Source organism: Phaethon aethereus (assembly GCF_964289735.1).
Source record: "Phaethon aethereus genome assembly, chromosome: 6".
Lineage (NCBI taxonomy): Eukaryota > Metazoa > Chordata > Aves > Phaethontiformes > Phaethontidae > Phaethon > Phaethon aethereus.
In genome coordinates this window covers 15,664,680-15,677,117 of record NC_138580.1, presented here as the reverse complement: position 1 = coordinate 15,677,117, position 12,438 = coordinate 15,664,680, and the positions used below count along the sequence as shown (strand labels likewise).

The following is a 12,438-nucleotide window of genomic DNA, read 5'->3' as shown; positions in this document are numbered from 1 at the left end:
GAAATTTAATGGACACTTACATAATTTTTCTCCAATAATAAAACTAATTACAAGTAAACCTTAAAATTCCCAATATTTCTTTCCTACTGTATTGCCAATTACTTTAGAAATTGATCGCACACATTTCATTGCAAATACTCTGCTCTGAGCTGGAGATTCAGAATTTGAGCTGTACTAGTTACCGCTACCAAAATGAATCCTGCAGTACTGCTGTTTGTAGATTGAGTTCTCAAAATCTAATAAAGTAGTTGATAATTTTCAATTTCTCAGATGGAGATAACATTTTATGGTGATATAACAAATAAAATACATTAGAGACCTAAAGAACTTTAACTCTTGATTTCATCGGGATGTGCTGACATTGCCCATTCCTCAGGTAAAATGTAGCAGAGATGCATGTTGCTTTCACCACACCTAACAACTGCGCAGTCATGAAAAACTGTAGGCAGAATACATATTGCCAGGTCATTTGAGGCTCATTTCATTACTCTGTAATTCTTTGTACTTTACATACAAAAAGTAACAACACCACCTATAATAATAATTCATATTGTATTCTGACATGAAAACTTATATGCTAGTTAGAACGGAAATGCCAAAAGGATCTGGGGAACCAGTGTGGATCTGCAAACAGCCCTGGACTGAGCTTGGACAAATTGATACAGACAAATACCGACACTGACCGAATTAAGCGTTCTCACCAAAATGCTCAGGAGGAAGACTGGAGATGAGTGTTTCAACCCTCTGCTTGGATACCTCAAGACTGACAGATTTGTTCTTACAGACTTGGAGTAATGAGTGTTCAATCAAGGAGTTCTCTGAATAACAAATAAAGCAACATGCAATGGGAGGTTTCTTCTTATCTTCTCATTCCAACAGCAGAGGGATTAGTACAGGCTAATGAACTCTGGGAGTGATCATCTTTCTCACCCTTATAATACAATTGTCTTGTTAAACGACAGAAAATGAAATCTGTACTCTCAAAAACTGGATTTTGACAGCTCTGCTGTTGACAGGTTAATACAGTCTCCACTGTGATGTGCCTGGATGACAGATGGCTTATTTTTCCTTTTTAAAATATGTATTTACTCCTCTGATAAAGAATGCATTTTTTCCATAGATAGCTTTAAAATGATTTTTACTACAATGTCACCTAAATGGATGTTTGGGAGGGATCCTTCCATTACACCGGGGGATTAGACAATTTCCTACAATTCAAGATAAGGCTCCTCCCGGTCAAGGTATGAAAGGTCATGTCAGTCTGTCCTCCCCGCCACTTCCCCGCTGAGGCTTGAAGGCGGCTGTGTCAGTCACGTAGCCCAGTGGCCCCTGCCCGGCGCTGGTGCAGGGTGTCCTGCTGCTGCAAGAAAGCAGCCAGGGAGACCTATACTGTTTTAAAAGCAGTGCTGGAGGGAAGGAAGAAATCAAATACTGGAAGGACACTGTGCAAAGCATGGTATTTCAGCCTTGCTCTTGAAAGTACTGGCGTGCCTGTGGTGATGGTCACACCTGACACAGACAGGTTTCAAAAGGGATTGAGTTAGTCCTCCAGCTACTCTGCTCCGCAATAAAGTCTAGAGTGGAATATTCTCTGCATTATTTATAAGGAAATGTCAGGCAACGGGAAAAACTTTTTTTTAAATTAACACCACTGAGAAATGTAGATGTACACTTTACAGATACACAAACCGAAGGGAAAGCATTAACAAGACAGTAACTTATTACAAAATAAACAATGAAAATTCATATGCCAGAAGCATGGTGTGAACAAAAATATGCAGGAACACAAAGTACAGTAGTGAAGACTTGATATGAATATTAAATGTGTTTTGTTTAGTCAAAGAACACCAATGTTTTTAAATACACATGGAAAAAACATCTCAAGAATCTCAGACAGGAAAACTGGCTACTCAGGACATGTAAATTATATGACCAGACTCACTGTTAGACATCTGGCAGACTGAAACTCTCTGAATCTCATTTGCCCAGCCAGTAAACTGCGTACGCATCTCCCTAACTTGGAACATGGGAGAATTAACAAATCCATAGCTGGCACTTTAAGATGCAGCTCCAGTAGTGCTAACAATCTGGCTGAGGCTATTTTAAGCTTTTCAGATCAAAAATGATACATGCGGTAAGCACATTAATATTAAAATATACATTTTCAAAGCCTGAAGTTATGTTAAGTTTGTGTCATATCAATGACTATGTGACATTTCCATTATTGGATGGTTCTTTCCTCCAGCAATTACCTAAGCCAATAAGACACATGCCTGTATGTGCAAGATAGATCACACACCAAAGCAAATATCCAGAATTAAATTACATTCTGTTAATTTTCACCTTGCTAAGCTTTGGGACATGTTGACATTCCCAGAACATGAAGAATAAAAGCATTATTTTATATTTCTCATCATCCTTTATATCAACGTTCAGCACTCTTTGGAATAAAAAAAAAAAAATACAGTCAAGACTAAAGGCCGTCGGAAAACTATCATATAAAAAAGTAATAGAAATACAGAAGGGGAAGATGAGGCTTTCTAAGGGACTAATACAACTCATAGAAAGAGGAGATTACTAATCATTACCTTGCAATAAAGTTACAACATTTTGTATCTCAGGGCCATTTTACACTGGTCTACTGCTTTCACTGTCACACGATAATTACAAGGAGAACTAATAGTATGAGAGAGATGACTATGCAGGTTCTAAACTATGACCTTTCAATTAAAAATATTCTGTATGCGGATTCTAAACTATGACCTTTCAGTTAAAAATATTCTGTATATATATACATGTGTAATTCCTCTCCCTCTGTTTCTCTCTCTATATACACACACCTATAATTCTGATCTAGCTTCAGCTGCCTATTGTATGTCTAAGCTAAGACAGCCTCCCTCTAAAGACAACAGCATGTTTCAGAGGTGGTCCATGAACTTGGTATGGACACTCTATCTCACAGCAGAGAGTAGTCAAATTCTGAAAATAGCTCACTCTCTGTTACAGAGAGAGAGAGAGAGAAAGAAGACCACTATCTTAGATTAGACGTCACAGTATCAGACAGCAAAAGATAGATGAGCTGAATCCCACCCAGGCCTTTTTCCCAAGCTGTGTACTAACATCCGTGTTTCTATCTAAAAGAGGAAAACAGAAAACAAACATTAAGTTTTTATCTATTTTGCTACGGTTCACACATGTGATTACAGAAAGGATCCTCTCCTATCTCTCTGGATGATATCAGACTACTCCAATACCTGATGGATCAGTAGGCTGCCCACCATGCTGTAGAAGTTGGGAAAGTATCTATCCTTAAATAGGCTTCAGCTGAGCTAATCTCCCAACCTATTTAAATGCAGGCTGTGTAAAGCACATTTAAAAGATAAACCAAAAAGCAAACCCATGCATTTTACAGACTCAAAATAAGATTGTATCCTCAAAGCACTGTCTTAAGCTACAGATCAGCTCAAGTAGCAGGAAGCAAACAGTCATTTCAAAGCAAAGAAACCATACCATTTCAGTAGACAATATAGATCACACACCTTCTAATATGCCTGAAAATTGGATCTTATTCCCAACAGAGGCGGAGAAACTACGGCACAACAAAACTCATACACGAGCAAATGTAACTCACCTACCATTAGCTTAACATCCTATAGGATTATTCCATGGCTCCTAGTTTCCCCAAATTGCCGGCAGTGAAATGGGTACCCGGGGACAGTCAGCACAAGTTCTACATTTCCCTTCAAATCGCATGTCCACGTGCATTCGTGACAGCAAGGCACTAGCACGTGCTTTGGAGTTTCACAGCTACAGACAGTACAGAGATGAAAACACAATGGCTAGTCAGTGCTGTGACTAGCTGGCAAGAAGATGTGAATGGCACTGGAAGCTGGAATGATGAGAGGTAAACCCAAATCCTCTTTCCCCATTCGGAAAAAAACCCCAACAAGCCAACAATAAAAAAAAGAAAACAAAAATCACTTGGAAGGTACTGATAATATTCCACATGTGGCAGCTTGTGAGGAGGATTAGTAGTTACTAAACAGAGACACGGACTTATGCATCAGGCAGCAAGGTATGCAAGAAAGAAACAACCTGTTTAGAAAACATTCCCATGTGAAACTGTCCTGGTTTCAGCTAAACCATGACAGAAACCCAGAAAACACCAATGGGTTTTAGCACTATTTTAACTGTATTTACAGCCAAGTTCAGAGAAGAGGAGGAGAACAGAAAGCAGGGCAAGTGAGACTTCAGTGTGAAACTTGTCTGCCACAGAACAGCCATTTAATAGCACATGACCCTACACCTTTTCAGTGACCCTCATCTGGATCAGGTAGCTTGCCACGCCTCCTGTGATAGTTTAGGAGCTCTCAGGATCAGAAGGGATGTTGAGTGGGCTGGAGGACACCTGAGGTTTGCAGAAAATTAATTGCCTCTACAAAAATTAAATTGAGGCCATGTCTAGACCCAGCTAGTTCTTTATATGTTAACTTGAAATGTGCACTTTTACTTCATTCACACATCTTGAATTTCAACTATACCCATTTTCAGTCATGACAAACACAGTCTTGTCCCATTTATCTGACGTGGTCATGCCAACATTGTCCCAGCTGTGTCTCCTACCAACTTACTGTTCTGCCCTGCCACTGTCTACTTCCCCTCTGCTGGATCAAATGCAAACTACTTACCTTTGCTTTTCATAGCACATTTCCAACCTATCTACCTGTCATGACTCTGGCATTTGCCCTGTCAAAAATGTCAAACTCCTCTGGCCATAGCCTTATATTTTTCAAACACGCACATTATTGCTTTCTTCCATGTAACTCCTTCATGCCCGCAAGCATTCAATTTCTTCCTCTTTTTCATCTCTACCTTATGACTTTTTGCCTACAAGAAAGCCAGGCAATAATTATGTACCTGGTAGAATGAAACTGCCACCTATGATGCTGAAGATGACTTTCTGGCACTCCACCACCTGCAACAGCATGCTTTTTTCCCCTCAAACTTAACGGCATACTCTTTGGAGCAGGGATAGGCTGTATTGTTAGCTGTTCCTCACAACGGGATCCTGTGTTGTCCATGAATATTTGGAAGAAACTAGTAAGATCACTTATGTATCAATCAAAAAATGTGTTTCATCACTGTACAGATGATGACAGTAAGTTAGGGAAAATGTATCTTTAGACCTCAGTTCTTAAAATGGTAAGGTCTCCCAGTCTCAGCTGATAAAACGTAAATCGATTAATGCTGGTTTGCAGATGCACGTGATGTAGTTCTTCCTGAAAACACAGAAAGGAATGGGTCTTTTTACCCACTTGCTCCACCAATGGTATCCACCTCTTACAAGCACCACGCCAAAAAAAAGACAAAAACCACCCTGATGCAACTCACACAGAAAAGAAATCCAGCTGACAATGAAACTTTCACACCATGTTTGACTTACAGCAGATTGCCAGTTAAATCTTTCCACTGCTGCTGCATGGACCTGGGTCTGAAGGGTAGTTTAATAAGAGAAATAGCCTCTCCAAAGCGGTAAAAGTTCAATTTCAGGCCTGTCAGCCTCAGTGTCGTAGCAAAAATAAAAATCTGTTGAGATAATGTTTTGAACCTTAAGAAACTAGATGTTTTACTTTGATAGAACTACACTGAATTACACGATTGGAAGAGTAGCCTGTACATTGAGGATATTCCGGAGTTACGCTGTGATCAGATCTGTGGCTTTCATTCACCTGCTACAAGGTACTCCTCTACATCAACCACTATCAGCTGAAAGCGATAACGTCTCTTGTTCTGCAGGTTTCTTATCAACAGTTTGCATTTGCCCACCAGCTTTGAAATGGTTTCATAGCACATTTCAAGCACATGAATGCATTTCTCCAGACTGATGTTGCTGTTTATCAGTGTTGCTTGGCTTACAGGGCATCTGGCTCTACAGTCTGGCTGGAATCAAATTAGCTGTTGGTAATATGGTTGTAAATAAGCTGAGCAGCTGCATAGCTGTACATTACATGCGTGCGCAGCTTGATCTGCTGGAAAGTCTTAACAGACGATCTTCCTGAGAAACTGTTCAGAGTAGTTTTTACATCAGTGAACCTCAAATAACTGCAGCTACCTACGTGCCTTTGAGAGCGCAGACCGAAGTTCACAGAAGTGGGAGGCTCCACTAGCTCCATGCAAATCTCTGTGGGGAAAACTGGTCGTGAACCAGCCCTCTGTAGTAATGAGATGTTCTCCTTTGGACACAGGCCACACTGAGCTGGCACAGACATAGTGAGCCTCAGGCCCCGAGCTAATATGACAGCACAGATGTAGCCTAGAGGTTAGCGTCCTTAATTGCCTTTGACTGTCAATAGCGACAGGCCTCTCCCTTGCCCAAGGAGCCTCTCCCTTCCCACCAATGGATTTGGCCACCTAGTTTTTTACCAGCCATCAGCTGGTGTAAATACTCTCAATCACTGCATGGACTCTGGGTTGGGTTTGGAGATTTTGAAGAGGGGGGATGCCTTTTCGAACAGCAAAAGCATTGGAAAAAAAAATAAACCCTCTTTTCAAAATTATAAACTCAGCATTTTTCTTGCTGTCTTCATCTGGCTTGGCCTGATTTCTGCACCAAACCTTTAACTTCCTTTGTGCTTACAACGTAGAGTTCAGGTGATGAAGCTATGAATAGACCTCTCAACAACCTCTCCCGTCAGCTGCAGACCCCATACCACAAATGATTTCACCATTAATTAGCAAGCCATTAAAGTCTCCAGAATTACAGTACACTTGCCAATATTCTCAGCTTCAAACCACTAAGTACTTTTTCTTCTCTTCTGCTTTGTGGCTTAACAGGGAAAAAAAGGCATCTCTAGCCCATCTCATCCTACCTGCGCTCCGAGTGCTCAAACACCTGGAGTGCTTGTAGTTCTATTCCTGGAATTATTATTCTTACTCTTTTTTTCTCTTTATCCCCAATGACAGAACAGCAAGTTTACCTTCATTTTCCAACAATTTTCCCTTTTAGTCAGCTATATGAACAGGCTTTATTTTGGCTTCCCATTTCTCCTTCTATTTTTTATTAGAATTCACAGAATCACAGAATCACTAGGTTGGAAAGGACCTTTAAGATCATCAAGTCCAACCATTAATCCAGCACCACCATGTCCCCTAAACCATGTCCTGAAGCGCCACATCCACAAGTTTTTTGAACACTTCCAGGGATGGCGACTCCACCACCTCCCTGGGCAGCCTGTTCCAATGCCTGACCACCCTCTCAGTGAAGAAATTTTTCCTAATGTCCAGTCTAAACCTCCCCTGGCGCAACTTGAGGCCATTTCCTCTTGTCCTATCACTAGTTACTTGGGAGAAGAGACCAACACCCTCATCGCCACAACCCCCTTTCAGGTAGTTGTAGAGAGCGATAAGGTCTCCCCTCAGCCTCCTCTTCTCCAGACTGAACAACCCCAGTTCCCTCAGCCGCTCCTCATAAGACTTGTGCTCCAGACCCCTCACCAGCTTTGTTGCCCTTCTCTGGACACGCTCCAGCACCTCAACATCCTTCTTGTAGTGAGGGGCCCAAAACTGAACACAGGATTCAAGGTGCGGCCTCACCAGTGCCAAGTACAGGGGCACAATCACTTTCCTACTCCTGCTGGCCACGCTATTGCTGATACAGGCCAGGACGCTGTTGGCCTTCTTGGCCACCTGGGCACACTGCCGGCTCATATTCAGTCGGCTGTCAACCAGCACCCCCAGGTCCCTTTCCCCCGGGCAGCTCTCCAGCCACTCCTCCCCAAGCCTATAGCATTGCATGGGGTTGTTGTGGCCAAAGTGCAGGACCCTGCACTTGGCATTATTAAACCTCATACAGTTGGCCTCTGCCCATCGATCCAGCCTGTCCAGATCCCTCTGCAGAGCCCTCCTACCCTCCAGCAGATCAACACTCCCACTCAACCTGGTGTCATCTGCAAACTTACTGAGGGAGCACTCAATTCCCTCATCCAGATCATCAATAAAGATATTGAACAAGACTGGCCCCAGAACCGAGCCCTGGGGAACACCACTCGTGACCGGCCGCCAGCCGGATTTAACGCCGTTCACCACAACTCTCTGGGCTCGGCCATCCAGCCAGTTCCTCACCCAGCGAAGAGTAAACCCGTCTAAGCCACGAGCCGCCAGTTTCTCCAGGAGAATGCTGTGGGAGACGCTGTCAAAGGCTTTACTAAAGTCCAGGTAGACAACGTCCACAGCCTTTCCCTCATCCACTAGGTGGGTCACCTGGTCATAGAAGGAGATCAGGTTGGTCAAGCAGGACCTGCCTTTCATGAACCCATGCTGGCTGGGCCTGATCCTTTGGCTGTCCTGCAGATGCCCTGTAAGCACTCTCAAGACCAACCGCTCCATAATCTTCCCTGGAACAGAGGTCAGGCTGACAGGCCTGTAGTTCCCAGGATCCTCCTTCCGGCCTTTCTTGTAGACGGGCATCACATTGGCAAGCCTCCAGTCTTCTGGGACCTCTCCTGTTAACCAGGACTGCTGATAAATGTTGGAGAGTGGCTTGGCAAGCTCCTCCGCCAGCTCTCTCAGTACTCTCGGGTGGATCTCATCAGGCCCCATAGACTTGTGGGTGTCCAGGTGGCTTAGCATGTCCTTGACTGCTTCCTCCTGGATTCCTAGCATTCTGTGCATCTACTGATTTTTTTTTTTTTTTTTTAAGCATTAAAACACCTAAATATTCTTTTTGTTGTGGATTTCAGTAATTGAACGCTTCAGGTACTGCCACTGTTTCAGATACTCTCCCCTTGCTAATAGCAGCAGCCCAAATAATAGTTCAGAAAAATTCTGGAATTATAAACTGTTGAAAGCTGGGTTCTTGCAACATGAACTTTTGGAAAATCTAAAACCAAAGCTGCCCATGGTGCCAAAACTGACGTACAGCCCCAAACACAGATTAAAATCACCCAGCTCAGCCAAACTGAATTCAACTAAATGTCTAATAACCAATGTGTTGACAATGTTTATGTAACATAAATTAAGATTCTCCAAATCAATGTATAATGTGGAAAAAAAAAAAAAGTGGAAACTTCATTAAAATAATCTGGGTTTGCTTTCTCCAAAATATTTGTCAGGAAACATGCATATTTGCACATGGATTCCCGTGGAGTTCCCAGCCCAAATCTTGACCTGTTCAAACCATGTCAGGACATGCTACTTCTTATAATATGGTATGACCTCTCACAAAACTCCTTTCTAGTTTATGTGCACCTTGACATACCAGCTGTAGTGGAAAATACTGTACATGTGCGTCTACTTACAGTTATGACAGGTAGCTCCTATGTAGCCTGTATCATTACAATCGCAGTAAAATGTTGTCCAGGACTGAGAGCATTTTCCTCCATGTTCACAGTAGTTGGGTAAACATCTAATTGGAGAGAGTTTTTAAAAAATGCAATTAATTATAAATATTTCTGTAAAAATAATATGCTGGAAAAAAATAATTATAAAACTGTCTCAATTCCTCATTCAGGCAAGAGTTTCCTAGGGTTGAATCACTGTATAATACCTGAAATAATTACTTATTCCTCTGATCTCTGATTCACTTCAAATACAGGCACTGAAAACAAAAACATTTAATGTATCCAGCAAGCAGATAAAGATCACTCTGAATAAAAACATTCCACTCGTCCTCCACTTGTTAGCAAAGTGTCACAAACTTTCTGAGCACAGAGAAGGACAACTAACATTTGAAAATGCTGTGAAATCTTGTTTCAAAGGAGAATCCCCTGTTCTCCGATTAAACAGGCATCATTATTATCATCAAAATTAGGCTGAGTTATATTTGTTGCAACATAAACAGCATGAAAATCTCAGAAGTGAGACGAAAAATATGCTTCAATTATGAGTTCTGCACTCTCTCTTCTTTCCCTCATTTTAGTTGTTATGCCTCTGAAGTATTATTGCAAAGCAAATTATTAGAAGAAGAAAGAGGCACAACAGCATGCAGCTTGGGAAGTGAACAGAAACAAAAGCTGTGGGAGATAAATTCAATCACCAGGACAAGAAGTGAATGCTGATCTGAACTACACTGGTGTAAACACAGGCAGTGCAATGGCGTTACACCAACCTAAATGGAAACGGAGATTGCTCTATTGTTTGCCTTTTCTTTCCCCCTTTTTTTTTTTCCTCTTTACTGTATATGAATCTCTTTTATACTGTATGCTTGACTTCTGAAAAATTAGTAACTTCTTTATACCACTGATTCAATTGTGATGGGTGGGTGGATTGAAAACAGGCAATCATTTTATGTCATACACACCAGAACTTAATTAGGGTTTGCTTTACTGTAAATTGAGCTTCAAAATCCTCTTTATGGCCCAGATCTTTCAGTGGTGTTAGTGGTGAAGTCACTGGGGCTACCTAGATTTGTACCAGCTGAAGACATGATTTTACTGTAATTCATCTCATCCTTATGGAATTTTTTTGCATTCAAGTGTTCATATTGCCTTTAGCAACAGCTTTCAGCCTATTTCTTCTAGCATCCTTACAACTAAAAAGCATTTCATATGTGCAAGCAGAAAACCTACATGTCACTAATGGCCATAACCTTCACCAGTCTCCCAAACCCCACTGACCAAGAATTAATCAGCTTACTCGAGTCCAAGGCTTTTTAGAGCTGCTGAACATTGACAATCCAAAGAGACCTGTATATGCGCATGGAGGCCTCTCAGACTAACCTCTCGTCCTCAACACGCTGTATGCAAGTTCATGCATACATACATACATATACTCATCTCTGTAAGTGTGAGTCTGAAGTTTGTTCCAGAACTCAGGTTTACTTGATTGCTATTTAGGCCATCGTACATAAAAGTATAAAGATCATATAAAATATTAACATGAAAGATTAATTAATTTTTATTAGTTTTTACTCAATTATTATTTTTAATCGAACATTAGAGACATAAGGAATTCAAGAAGGAAGGATGTTATTTGTAACTACCTGTAACATCTGTTAAAACAATCACGAGATATATTGGTCTTATAAAAATCATTATTATGGCTTCTATTAATCATTGGGCTCAAGTACAAAATGAAGAAAGAGAACGGGAAATGCATGCCTGGTTTTCCAGCTAACCAGGGAGCTTTTTTCAGTGCTGTGAAGAACACCTTTTTTTCTCAAACAGGAAAGAAATAAAGGGGACTGCCAAAACTGTAGGTTTTGCCCCATCCTTACGAAGCAGGAAGTCTGACAAGGGAGGAGATTTTGGCTTTTAATGGTATGCTGGGAAATCATCTAACTGAGCCTAATACCCTGCTGGTAGAGTGACAGACCAGCCAACCCTTCTGCCATTACATCCACTCTTGGCAACGGTGAAGAGACATTTAGAGGCTTTGGGTCAACACGGCAAAAAGTAAGAGCAGCCCGCAGGACCGCACGAACGGGACTGGCTGGTGCGTGACCCGCACCCAGCTACGCTCTGCAGGACCGTGCGGGTGCCCTCGAACCAGCAGCTCCCCAACAGCTTCACCCCGGAGGCGGCAGGAGAAGCAGAGTGGTTCAACAGCTCTATGGCGATGGATATGAACTTTGCCTGTAAGAGCAGATACTGCCTTTACTTCTACTGCTATCTGGTGATAAAAATTTATTTATGTCACCTGTACAACAGCAGTAGTTATATTCACATCACAGGGGTGCTGGTGACGAGAAACATCTGATACTAATAAAGCTCTTCGGAGAGGTAAAAGGAACATTACTGTGTTATTATCATAATCTACATCATCAGTGTAATGGACAAACATGCTTTCTGCCTATTTTGAACTACCTTTTATTAATTAACCCAATGCAGTAGAGCTAATTACTAGTCATTTGTGGTTTGCCAAAGGCCTGTATCAGAGGCTTAGCCACATTTATTCCCTTAAAACACTTTCCTTTTAAAGGCTTTACAAAGTTGAAGGTCACTTCTCATTTCTACTTGTCTTACAAATGCAGACACTTTTTTTTCCCCCAACAATGCACAAAACGCAAGTCAAACTACCCATGTAAGCTTTTAATGATATTCATAAATTCAGAATTAAACCATTTTTTATTCCTTAGTCTATTTGCTTTAATTAGCCCAACTGCATTGATCTTGTTTTTGGTCAGATAACTAACCCTTCTAAGAGCTTATGAAACAAATTTCTTTGCAACTCCAATAATTACCATAATCCCATTCTATCTGAGCAGTTGTGTCTTCATTAGAAGTGTAATTTATCCTAATTGTCACAGAACTCAAAATTAAGAAATAACTATGATTAAAATTAATCAAGGCATGGATAAATCACAGGTTGTTCCATTTGCTAACTATCCTGGATCCTCACGTTGAAGGATTTAAATATATGTATTTTAAAATAGAAATTAATATTTGCATTCTAGTAGAATCAAGCAATTTTAGCAAAAAAATCCAGTGGTATCACAGAAGG

General features: G+C 41.2%; 1 protein-coding gene across 1 annotated transcript in view; it reads right to left on the bottom strand.

Moving 5' to 3' along the window:
* The window catches only part of CNTNAP5 (contactin associated protein family member 5), a gene marked incomplete at its 5' end in the record, with an annotated part of 301,416 nt that overhangs the window by 105,415 nt on the left and 183,563 nt on the right, over positions 1-12,438 (bottom strand). Inside the window, one exon of the mRNA XM_082001654.1 lies at positions 9,297-9,403. Within this exon, the coding sequence (XP_081857780.1) occupies positions 9,297-9,403 (107 nt within the window). The remainder of the gene's footprint in view (positions 1-9,296; positions 9,404-12,438) is intronic.